At 44.2% G+C, this 13,123-nt stretch overlaps 1 protein-coding gene across 1 annotated transcript; it reads right to left on the bottom strand.

Annotated features, from left to right (window-relative positions):
- Nucleotides 1–2,725: 2,725 nt before the first annotated feature.
- klf6a (Kruppel like factor 6a) lies at nucleotides 2,726–8,451 on the bottom strand. The gene is made up of 4 exons (XM_085173077.1): nucleotides 8,066–8,451; nucleotides 5,908–6,481; nucleotides 5,059–5,182; nucleotides 2,726–4,535 (listed from the first exon to the last, which is right to left on the bottom strand). The coding sequence occupies exons 1-4, from the start codon at nucleotides 8,165–8,167 to the stop codon at nucleotides 4,484–4,486; spliced, it is 852 nt and encodes a 283-aa protein (XP_085029203.1). The 5' UTR covers nucleotides 8,168–8,451; the 3' UTR covers nucleotides 2,726–4,483.
- Between the last annotated feature and the right edge of the window lie 4,672 nt (nucleotides 8,452–13,123).

Here is a 13,123-nt window from a genome sequence, read left to right as displayed (position 1 = left end):
ATTTAACACTTTAGCCATGCTTAATGTAAGCATCCAGCATTGTAACAATAAATATGACATAAAATAGGTCCTCTTTAAGGTCTAAATTGGAGTAAACCAATGAAAAATGTTTTACAGAGGGTGTTTTAACTAAATCAAACATAGTGGAGGGCATAACTTTTGAAACAAAGTTTAGCCAACCCCAATATTTTATTTTATATTTTTGCAAAAGTCTCAAAAATAAAACTACTAGCTTGGAGACAAAATGTCCCCTGTGACTTACACTCTATATCTTTAATGTCCAGTCTCATTCTGAGAGATGGCTTGTAGCTGTTGGTCACTTTCCACCACTGCTTGGTCATTTATTACACGCCCTTATGACAAAACCGCATTTCCAGCGCTTCACGTTGTCAGAAAACGCGAGCCTTGGGCTGCACTGTCCGCTGAGACATTAAAAGACGTACGAGATTGAAAAGTGATGGATTGTTTCCAGTAATCCTTCGGGTTTCAGCCTCTGTTTCAGCATCAATGTGGGAAAGCACGTGGAGCTCTGAACACATCAAAGGCAATACGCGGTCTCGATGCCACAGTCATGAGAAGCTTTATCCAAGATGGTCCACTTCACAAGAGGTACAGCGAGGATGTGAGTCAGCAGCAGTGGAAAGTGAATTCAACATCTGCCTGGCTCCCAGCTGCAGAGGTTAAAGAACACAGAACTGGGATTTTCTGTACGAGCGGGTCAAGCGAGTGGCTCGGCCCGGCTTGGAATGCTTCCCCCCTTTTTTTAATGCTCAGTAATGGTGCATTTTGCATGCTAGGTAGATGTGAAGTTGACAAACCAAGCAGGGCAGCAGTTTTGAGAGATCAAGGAACTCCAGGATTTAAGTGGGGGGAAAAAAACCAACGTTCTTCACCACTCCAAAGCCGGGAGGCTCTCCAGAGCGAGCTTAATTACCAACTGCAGGCAAAGCTTCATTTAGAAACCACAGGGCTTTTACTGAAAATCAGAGGTACTAATAAGTTGCCTGCCCATTCGAGGTCATCAGCACGGGAAGCAGAGAAGAAGGGTGTTGTTTTATCTAACTCTTATTTTCCTGTTAGTTTGTAGCTTAAACTAGACTCTTTGCTTTATACACTGCTGTTTTGTATCATTATCTGTGTCAAGTAGAGTAATTATCTAACAAATGTATAAAAGCGGCTCTCTAATTAAATGCCACGGGCTGTAGGAGACGGAGATAAATTATTTATTCTGCTTTGATGAGAGCTAGCTAGCTCTGAGCAGTCAGTCGTTTTTAGACTTGAAACCGCTGTAGCGGGATTTTACTGAAACTTTTCTGGGGGCGGGAAGAAAAAACAAAAAAAACCAAGCAAAAACTGGAATGTTTGCCACCAAGGTTTCTGTGTTTGAGAGCCAGCTTCTCCAAAGATGGTCATTCAAGAGAGAAAGGTATGTACGAGTCAGGAAGAGGCGAGGTTGTTCAGAAACAAAGTATGCAGTGTTTCAACCACAGCTCTGATCTAATGTGATCTGTGTAGCTGCAGGGCAAGTTAAAAATATATTCCTCCAGCCAAAAAAAGAAATGGAAAAAAATTTACAAAAAACCCAAAAAATGAAAAAAAAAAAAGGGGGTTTCACAGTAATAAAGCATAACTCAGGAGGAGAATCAACAAATGAGACAAAGGAGGCGAGCCAAGGTCAGATAAGAATTTCTTATTCCAATAAAAAATACATTCATACAGAAATATAACAATTTTGCAAAACAATTTCAAATAAAAATTTCATAAAGCATAAACATAACAATTTTACAAAAGTTTTTTTTTCCTTTTTTTTAATACAAAGATTTGAGAGAACAAAGAGCTCTGTGTGTGTGTGTGTGAGAGACAGAGTAGTTTGGGTAGTGGAGATGAAAGTGATGATGGAGATGTGAAAAAAAGAAATGCGAGCAAAGACAAGAAGGAAAGAAAAAAAAGCATGAGGCTGAATCAAGGCTCAATTATCACTTGGAACAGTATCGGCTGCTGTTTTCGCAGAATGGATGTTCCTGCTCTTTGCCTGCCAAAGGCCTTGCCAGCGCTCCCAAAATCTATCGCAGCAAGCACTTTCAAGTTTGTACTCATCCCCGTCTCCAGTGCCCGCTCATCTGAAATCCATATGTCGGAGCATGCCGCTCTGCAACTTGCTGCGACATTGGATTCCTGCAGCCGGGTCGCTGACCTAGAGACAGTGCCGCACAAAGATTTATCCTAAAGCAGTAATCGGTAGAAGCCCGAGCGCTTTGGGAGTCGGGGGGTTGGGCTCTACTTTGTCGTTGAGGGTCCTTCTCCCTCCACCTCCAAACAGAAACTTTGATGAGCTTTTTTTGTGGCCAAATTTCCCAGATCCTGAGAGCCTCCATTCACCCCATCCCACCCCACCAGGCTCACTCCTGTGGTTTTCATAATACTGTTGCAGCTTGGCTAAAACAAAGCTCTCCAGACAGGTCAATAACCAACCTACACAGTCAGCAGTCTGTGACAGATTCCATGCCAACAAAGCCTTTAGCAATTCATTACTGTGAGGCGGTACAAGGCGAGGCCTGTCCGACTGCAGCCTGTTAATTACAATAAATCTTTAGCTTTTTTCCCCCCCTTCAGTCCCACTCGAAGGGATGCAGGGACAAGGAAAGGGGGGTGGTCGAACCGGGGTGGGGAAGGACACCGGTGAATGAGGAGCAGCACTGTGTGTGATGGACTTCAGTACATACTACACAGTAGTTAACATCTTTAATAAATGAATTTAAGTGCTCTAAACATACAGCATTTGTCCTATGTACAAGTTCAAACTTAAATTAATGGCATTTACATCGACTAAACTGGTGCTCCGACTCAAAAAGAGTCGGGGAAAAAAAAGGCAGTTGACTCAGAAAAGGTACTTTTGTGAACATTTACATTTAAACAACAAATTAACTGCCAAATTTAAAAAAAAAAAAAAACACAAAGTAGGTGCAATTTCATTTGTAATTGAGCCTTGATTAAGCTTTTCGCAAATCACCCAGACAACAAATGTGACACCCCAAAGGGAGCAAAACCACGGCTACCCCAGAGGGCCGAGTCACTTGCATAAGGCACCATTAAAGGTCAACAGTGCATTATTGGAAAGAAAGTACAAAGAAAATCCAAAATGACTCCTCAAGGCAAAGAATGAATGAGAACGTTAGCAAGCAGGGGTGATCTGACAAACCAGAATGAAGGCAATGGATTTAAGTGTTAAAATATATATAAAAAAAAAAAAGAGGAAATCGTCAAGGCTTTATGTACAATATTGTAACATTTAACTGTTTGCCGTTTAGCTGCACTTTTATTGAAACTATCTGGAGTCCTGATTACAGTGGAAACAGGAAATGAAGAAACCCTAGAACCATGCAACACCTGTCTATGATACTGAAGTTATAGTATAGTTGTGTTATACCTCTAAGCACACAGCTTATACAATTGGACTACAAATGAGCTTTGTAGCTTGTAAAAAAATAATAAACCAGGCTACATAACACATTGCACATTTAGTAGCTGCACCAAAAACACCAAAAAAAGCTCCTGTCATACAGTGACCAAGAGAGGGGAGGGGTGTAGGGGGGTGTTTTGGTCCCTAGGTTACACAGACCAGAAGGTGACATGTCAGCACCTCTCTCTCTCTCTCTCTCTTTGTCACTGGCTCTGGTCAAACCCAAGGCCTCGCTAGCTTCAGAGAAGCAGGGGGGCCCCCCCTCCCTCACCCAAGTCTGGTTACCACACAAGATAGGCAGGCAGGCAGGAGCTTCCTCCCTGCCTCATCCTCACACCGCCACCAGGGAAACACAAGCGGAATGCTTCTCCCAGAATGCTCAGTCCACAGCAACATCGGTACCAGCCCATCCGCCAATCCCATCTCTTCTACCCCCCAAAATTCTCCTCTTCCTCTCCTCTCTCTTCCAGATGGGGAGGAGGGGGGGGTCCGGTAGCCAATCGCAGACATTCACAGTGCACACATGCTTGCCTCAGACAGTTTAGTAAAGTACCAGTGTATCTGCTGTCTGGGAGATGTCCCCAAAACATCATGCACCATACGTACAAATCATTCACTCTTTAATTGTCTTTTCTTTTTATTTCTTCTGTTTTTTTTGTTTCGTTTTTTGTTTTTTTTGTGTGTGTCTGTGTGTGTTTTAAGTCCTTCTCAATCCAAAAAAAACAAAAAGAAAAAAAACCGACAAAAAAAAAACTTGCCCATCCATGATTTTGTCCTCTTGTTGCAACAGACGACCTTCAGAGCGCCTTTCTCCGAAGAGAGGTCCCGGAGGCACTGGGTTTCAGTATGGTGCAAAACGGCATGCTTTGGCTGGAACACTCTCCCGCCACCCTGCTCTGGGACAGTTCAACCAAGAGACTGGTCGGGAGGCGGCGTTTGTTTACTTTTTTTTTTCCTTCCTCTCCCCTTTTCAAAACTTTTTTTTCCCCCCACTTTGTGGCGTCGCTCGGCGCTCACCCCGCTCTAGATGTGCCTCTTCATGTGAAGAGCCAGATGGTCAGACCTGGAGAAACATCTGTGGATAGATTGGGGGGAGGCGAGAGAGAAAGTCAGTAAGATGCTGGATGAGGCACGCTGTAGGGCATGAAGATAGTCGTTGCAATCTGCAGACCTAAACTGAGAAATTCGTAATATGAAGAAGCCAGTTGCTTCATTTTTCCTGCAGCCTGGCTTTTCTTGATTTTTGTGTCAAAGACTCTAAAAATTAGAGTCCAAACATCAACGCAGACGAGCAATCTTGACATCTGACTCATAAGCTTCTGTTGGGCCTGAAATATGCTATGTCACATTTTTACTGGAAAAACTGGCCAAAAATATCACCGTGTGTATACTGAGTTAGCATTACACGATATATATCAGAGCGATCCATTCATTAGTCGAGTACACGAATGTGCTTTCAGTCTAAAGACAAGCATCACTGCTAGGATGATGCATGGGAAGTGAAAATAATAAATTAAAAAAAATCAGATCCCATGAGAACAAAAGCAGTCTTATCAGAAGCCCGGTGACGATGCTCGGAGATAAACAGCCCAGCTTACCTGTCACAGTGACTGCATTTAAATGGCTTTGCCCCGGTGTGCTTCCTGAAGTGTCTGGTCAGCTCGTCGCTTCGTGCAAAACGCCACTCGCAGCCCTCCCACGAACACCTGTATGGTTTCTCACCTGCGGGAGCAAACAAGAAGATTGGTTAAAACCCGCGCTAACATTTCCTCCTGGTGTGATGACGTGCTTGTTTCGTTCATTCAAATCAATCAGGAAGACGGGCCGACAAAGCCGTCTGAAACCTGGGATACCACTGAACCTGTTGGCTCACAGGCTCTGCGTGCATGCAGCTCGAAACATGCCAAGAATGTCAACAGTGCTGCGGTGTGGCTGAATGTGTGGGATATTTAAAATGCAAAACAGAGGGAGGGAAAGAAAGAAGAAGCCACAAGTGCAATTTCACACTGCTGATCAAACACAAGGGACATTGGAATGACCAGTCAAAGCACCTCCCAGCTCAGTCCCCCCGGCTCCTCAGCCAGTCTCCCCTTTCCCATGGTGAAACCCAATCTGTTTTGAAGTCCTTTTATCTCCAACGTGCAACCCCTCCCCCTTGTAAACCCCCCCCCTCCCCTCCTCGCTCTCTCTCTGGCTCAGTCAGTCACATTCCAGATAGATTAGGTCACAGTTTAGCTATCCAGCCATGCAGAGCTAATACTCAGCGCTCCAGCTGAGGACATCATGCACTGTGGACCTTTAATTACATGACACAATGGGCAGACGATGCCATTAAGGTGGAAGACTGAATTAACAGCACTCCTGGCATCGACTCAATAAAATCTGAGATTTGATTTTTGTATCCCCCTTTCCTGTTTTTATTCTGAGGCCGATAGACCGGGACTCACCTGTGTGTGTGCGCTGGTGTGCTTTTAGGTGGGAGCTCTTTGTGTAAACCTTGCGACACCCGTTGAAGTGGCACCTGTGCACACGCCTCCTGCCGTCCGGAGATGCGTCCCCGCAGGCAAGTCCCGTCTTTTCCGAGCTCTTTGCCACACCGCCGCTCCTGATTTTGACCGGCAAGTGCAACTCGGCGTGCGTGCTCACCCAGTTGCTCATCGCGCCGCCGGCCTCCGAGTTGGCCTCGGGAGAGGATGGAGGTGTGCTAATGACAGAGGGGCTAAAAGGTCCAGAGCCAACCAAGACAGAGCCCAGAGGGTTAGAGGTAAAGCTGTGAGTGGGCGAGAGCTCCTCAGAACTGTCTGAAGCCTCGCTGCTGGCGTCTGAATTCACACTGTTGGTTTCCAAGATTTGGCTGTCCTGATTGTCCTCCTCGTGGGCCTTTGGGTCAGACTCGGCCTTGGCCTTATCCCCGCAGGCCAAGATCAGCTTGCTCCAGAGGTCCTCCTGGCTGTCGAACTTGAGGTCGGATGTGGAGACGTAAGGCTCGCTCTGCAGGTAGCGCTCCAGCTCCAAGCACGTCTGGACGAACGCAAAAGAAAAAGACACAGTAAGAACAGATGAGTCACAGCACATTCACTCACAGCAGCAAAATGCTTCTGCGAGCGGGGAAATCCTTTTAAATCATGCATGCGCACATCCCCAGTATGCTTTTGGCTGGTGGAATATTTGCTAAACGCTTACAGCGGGAAACCAGCAAATTTCTGCTATTTCTGCATGTGCAGTAATGAGGCTGCACTGATTAAGCAATGGAAGGAAAATTAAAGAAAAAACAACCAATATTTGCTGCTTCTTTGTATCACACGACACACGCTGCTATGCGTCTTAAAAGCTAAGCCACGATTTTCAAAACTTTAAACTTTTGATGGCCAATTTGGGGAAAAAATAAAAACACATGCTTCTAGAAACCGCCATTATTTGCATTTCCTGATGCCAGCGTCACTAATCATGTGTCTCCTTTGCTCAGCTCAGCCCCCTCCACCTCTGATTGGACATCATAACACGACGCGACCACATGGAGTTCATTGAGCAGCCTCAGCTCTGAGCTCTCCTGCAGCCAAACGTGCAGTGTCATTTCAGCACTCCACAATGACTCACTCAACAAATATAGAGTCCTTTTAAGGAAGCCGCTCAACTTCCCCCTCAAACATTTCAGCTGCTTGTCCTCATGCAGGACCGCTGTCATGCAATCACGTCCTTCCCCTCACTGTCAGCCACTCCAAGCCCCAGCTGTGAAAGGATTCACTGACTCTAAATTTACTAACTTATACAGGGCCCTTAAAGTTAAAAAGCAAAAAAAGAGGAGGGTCATTAGAAGAAGAGATCTGAGACAGCAGCTTTTATAAATATTCTCCTCTAGGCCTCTGCAGCTTTACACTACATTTTTCCAGCTGTGCTGGTGTCTACTCATGCGAGGAGGAGGAGGAATTGGCCGAGGCTTGACATTTTGATATCGTTATGCCGTGGAGCCCATTCAAATCCCAAGAATGATACAAACATCTGTTTCGTAAAGGAAAACAAATGCTCTGAAGCACAGAGACTTATAACGCAGATCCCACAACAGACTTATAACCATGTGATTTGAAAAGCACCGACAACGACATCCTCTACTCTCATGCCGATTTCAAACTGCACTTCCTTCCCACAACCGCTGTCATTCGCCAGCATGTGTCAGCAGTTGACAGAAGCACCCCAGTGCCCTGAAAGCATCGGCCGAAAAACAAGCAGAAGCCGTGCTCCAAACAGAGCAGTGGCAGTGAACGCAGCAGCACGCCGATTCTGCTCGAGTTACTCTCTCCCCATTCATCTCGGACTCCAGCTGTCAGACTGACACACTGATCCACTTCAGCCTGCCACAAACTTCAGAACCAAACAGAAAATGAAACGGGATCCGTCTAAGCACCGGGAGCCTGTTTTTGTACAACCGTTATCAGAGCACATACACGCACATAGTACATATAAATACATTTGAAGTTGTCCGCCGTGTCATGTGTTACAGCAAGAAGAGCATGAAACCTGCTCAGTTCCGCTTTGCCTTACAGGCTCAAATTGAGACTTAGTAGTGGAAAAAAAGAGCTGCTAGCGGATACATTAACTTATATTCACCTGCTGCCAGTACTCCTCCAGTGACGGTAAGGCTGAGAAATAGCCCGTGTCGTGAACTATTTGAAGTTCTTGAAAGATGCTGCACATGGGTAGAACATCCATTTTTCCCCGAGCTTGTGATTTTTTTTATTATTTAAATTTGTTTTAGCTGCACTTAAATATATTTTTCTCAGGTAGAAAACCCAGTGAAAGACACAGCAGGATCCCTCCGCGATGCAAACGACTTGTACTCAGCAGCAGAAGAAGACTCCGCGCGTCAGTCAGCCAGTCAATCCCCCCCTTTCCTTCTTCTCTCGCTCTCGTTCAAGGTATTTGCAAACACTGCACCACACTGGATGGGGAACAACTGCGCTCTGCAAACTTCCCTCTTCAAACCTCGATGCCCCCTCCCCTCCTTCCCTCTTCTCCTCTGCCGCCCCCTCATCGTCACCAGTTACGCCCGTCTCCCTTTCCACCAATCAGCGACGAGCAGAGCAAGGGCCCGCGAATGATATCACAGCCGACCAATCGCGTCGGGCCGCTTACTCATCTCCGCTTTTAAGTGGTTCGTTTAACTCTCAGTGGCTCGTCTCTGATTGGCTGGTATTTATAGCCACATATATATAACCAGCGACGGACTCTTTTCGCCGTAGTCTTTTTTTCTGTCGACGGTGTTTCGCCACAGACAGCGCATGTGAGCTGAAACAGTTTCTCTTCTGTGGCGAAACCTCTTGTGTACATGTGTGCAACTTTTGTCACAAGTAGCAGTTGCAACAGTGTTGTTTGAAGGGGGTTGTCTTCAAGGCCGTAACTGTGGCGAAGTGCTTGTGTTGACAAGAGCCATTGAAAGTTCCACTCGGTGAAGACGTGTCTTGGGACACGGTGACTAATGGATGGCAGGATATTATGTTATCACGACACACGCTGGCTTTAGAGGAAACATTAGTCCTCACTTCTCCTCTATGACTACATTCATGTAGACTTCTGCTTTATCGCTAATTTATTGAAGGAAGATCAAAGTTGCACTCTGTGGTTGAGGTTTGACAAGTGCAGCCCTTACTGGGTTTTTTTTTAAAAGTATCTTTTTAAACCCTAATTTGCACTTAAAAGAGCACAACGCGGAATTAATATTCAACAGTAGTTCCCCAAAGTTAAAGAGTTTGTTTTACCCCAATTTAATTATTATGATACATGGAGAAAATCCTGTATAAATTAACACTCAATTATTCCCAAGATCATTCTAGACCATGTTTAGGCGGGAATTTAACCAAATCTTTGAGCCTAGCTTTGCACTGCTGTGCCCCGTGTTTGTGTAGACAGGAAGTGAGGAAAACACACTTTTAGAATAGTTCCACTACTTGTCTTCATCTTTTGTTTTAATATGAGAAGTGAGAAGTACTAGTGCTGTGCCATACTGCATATTTTGATATGATCCAAGTATTGCCGATACCGATACTTTCAACTTATAAAGGCAGCTTTTGTAGGGGAGAGGAGTGCGTCATGATTTATACGATGAATTCTGAATGCATCTTAATGACTAAGTCACCGCGATTTTTACTTCCCACAGTAATTAGTTAAGATGAAAGCAAACTTTTTGTGTCTTTGTAAACTTTTTTTTTCTTTTACTTGAGACTTAAAATTTAAATGTGCCCGTCTTTGGGTCAGCTTCTGTTGTTTAAATGTGCTATAGGCTATAAAAAAATTTTTAAAAAAGGGCATGACAGTCAACACTATCAGTCAAGACTAACATTTTTCATAGCCTGGATGTTTCTTTTCAGATACCGATACTTTAGTGTAGGCAGACTCTAACAGTACGCATAGTTGTGTTTATCAAAGGAGAAACGTGACAGTTTACACCAACAAAAAATTCCTTCCTGTCATCTCGCGGATGACGTTTCATTCCAGTAGCATTCCATCACATATCTGGACATTACTCTACGTCACCCAGCTTTATTCTTATCATTTCCTCTTTGGAGAATTACTCGCGTGCCACAGAGGCATCTCCTTCCTGCAGCTATTGCATAAGTTCACAGCACCGAGTTGCTGCACAGCCTGGCACAGCTGGTCCTCATGAGATAAACAACACCACAACACAGGACTTGCATTGTGTTCTAAGTGGCACTATTTTTCTGTTGCTGGCCCGAATAGACAACTGAGCGCCCTTTGTGCTGCTCTCAGCTGTGAGGTCACGTTGGTCACCCAGAGCATCTGATTTGGTCATATGGCAATGGGATGTCTTGTGAAGCCTGGAGCTGGCCTCAGTAGCCCTGCAAAAGAATTCCACTCTGCTTTGATGTTACTAATGGGGCTATTCATTGTGGCCCCTCCAGGACTCAGCAGACATGTCCATCCTATAAGAGCTTTTAAAACTTCTTTTGTCACAGAGTGAAATGTAACAGAATGTGCGGCTTATCATCGTACAATAATATGCCCGGCTTCATTATTCACGCATTTCCGAAGTTGCCAGAGCTTACACCGTTTGATGAATAACAGAGTACGCCGCAGGGTCCCGTCGGAGCAATAGTGGGCAGCTCCGCAGTAATCACTTCCTTCAGAAGACCTCTTAGATGAAGCATTTAGAGAATGCACGGGGTCCTGCATGGCAGCTTTTATCTCAGAAGGCCAGGTCCGGAGCTTTATCATCGTTATGTAATCCCAGCCCGGCCAGTAGCCACAGGAAAGAGCAATTACAGGATGACCCATTTCAATGAATCATTGTCAACCCAATCAGTGAGTTGTTCTACGGTGTTTTTCTGAATATCCTGGGTGCAGTGGAGACCTACTGATGTGTTTTAAAAGTGGGTTTGGGAAGAGAGATTAGGCTGATCTCCAGTTTTTTTATCAGCTTCCTGTAAGTTCTGACTGGCCGTGAGTATCTGATTAACATAGATTACGTGTAAAAAGTTTGATGCTTAGTTCTTACAAAACATCTAATGATATCACTTTTGCCTTGTGATGGACATTTCACTATTTATAGATTGAGGATTAACTGATAAATTGGGTATGATATCAGGAACAGCCAAACATGAACATTTTTATTAGTTGCAGCCACAGACTGTATACAAAAGTCAGATGTGGCCACCATGACATCGGCCACTGCTTAGAGAAGTCCCAGCCTGAAGCCTCGAGTTGAATATGTTGGTTGTGTTTCATAAACTCAGAGCAAGTGAGCCAAACGCTTGTTTCCCCTCAGATTTCTGCACAACCACACGACTTTTTTACAGCTCCCTGCTGGAAATGACAAAGAACACGAGGCAGTTCTTCACTGCCTTTTTTAAGCAGCAATCAATGCAGCAATGATATTACATTTTGTCCCAGTTTAATGTGACACAATGTACAATTTTAAAGAGTAATAGATTTATTTTTTTAAGGGACACGACTTGTGTCTTTGACAGGTGAAGCAGTCATTTTTGGCACAAAGTGGGCCAATCATGAGAAAGCTTCGAGACGAGTAATTGAAGCATTACCAATGGGAGCTGATGATGGTGAATCTATTCGTGTGTTGCCTTTGCAATGAACACCTGGAATGTCCAACCAGCTACAAAAAAGTATGAAATGAGAAAATCACTTTATGTGTGAATTATATATAAAGTAGAATGGGAGCTTTCAGGCCCGCTCTCAATTTGGATCCAGGAACCAGACACCCTCTCTACTTTTAAATTTAGACCTAAAACTTTTTGTTAAAGCTTACATTTGGGCTGAAAGGGTTTAGACCCTGAATCCTCCCATAGTTACACCGCAATAGGCCTAGGCTGCAAACTGGGCGCTTCCCCTGATGCACCGAGTGTTTCTTCTTCACACACCTTTTTTCATTCACATGTGTTTATACACCACTCTATATTTAATCATTAGTTATTATTAATCTCTGTCTGTCTTCCACAGTGTGTCCTTTGTCCCGTCTCCTTCCCTTCGATCCCAACTTGTCATGTCTGGATGTTTCTTCCTCTTAAAAGGGAATTTTTCCTTCCCGCTGTCACCAAGTGCTTGCTCAAAGCGGGACATTTGATTGGTCCGGTTTTATTGTTGAGTTTTTACCTTGCAATATATAAAGCGCCTTGAGGTGACTGCAGTTGTGATTTGGTGCTATATAAATCAAACTGATTGGGATGTGATCGGGCAAATGACCAAATGAGAAGTTAGATTTATGAGCAATTAAATACACAAATTCTTCACACAGTGGCTCGCAAACCATAATAACATGTTTCCACGCCATTCCTAAATCTTTCTGCTTGTACAACTGTTACTGTTTATGTCATATTTTGTAAGAATTTATTTTCTTACAGTTGCCAGTTGCAAACGCTCTATTGACCTGGTTCAGATTTATACCTGGCACAGTGGTAGAGGCTGTGGGCCAAAATCCAAAAGATCACTTTCCTCAACCTCTTGTGTGTAAAGTTAAAGCCACCAATGATTACAGTTAAACTACCTGCAAAATAATGAATTTTAGAAAATTGAACTACCAATAAAAGTGTAAAGCCTTTTCTTTAGCTCCACATGCAAACACACTAGACATTTATATACAACAGATAAACAAGATAAATGAGCTGATGTTATAATTTACTTTAAGTGTCAGTGTCAAACGCTATTGGGTAACAAATTTTTGTCCGCGGCATCTTGGAGCAGACGTGGCTGACTCGAGAAATAAACTCATTATATGCCTGCTTACAATCAGAAGGCCAGTTAGTAATGAGGCACAGAGCTATTGATAGAGATGCATTGCTCTCCTCTGGGGCCACTGAAAATTTGTCCAAGCTTAAATAAAATGAGAATAAAAATAACTGATTGGAAATCAATGCACATACATCATTCACTCTTTTGCTAAAAGGAGAAATGGAAGGAAAGAGAGAAGGGATCGGGGGGTGGGGCGGCAGCGGTGGGGGGGGGGGAGCTCCTGGAAAATCGATATTCATTCGAATCATAAATCAGAATTGAGTCAGTGCTCGTGTGGGGAGGGGGAGATAATCATTGGCCTGGTTTTGGATTACACACTCCACGTGGCTGAGGCCCGTCCAGCCTGCAAATGTGTTCAGTGTTGTTGCAGTCCCCTACTTGCTACATTACCTGCCCCCTCCTGCCACA

This window comes from Neolamprologus multifasciatus, chromosome 9 (genome assembly GCF_963576455.1).
Source record: "Neolamprologus multifasciatus chromosome 9, fNeoMul1.2, whole genome shotgun sequence".
Classification (NCBI taxonomy): Eukaryota; Metazoa; Chordata; class Actinopteri; order Cichliformes; family Cichlidae; genus Neolamprologus; species Neolamprologus multifasciatus.
The sequence above is the reverse complement of the archived record's forward strand: the minus strand, read 5'-3'. Positions and strand labels throughout refer to the sequence as shown.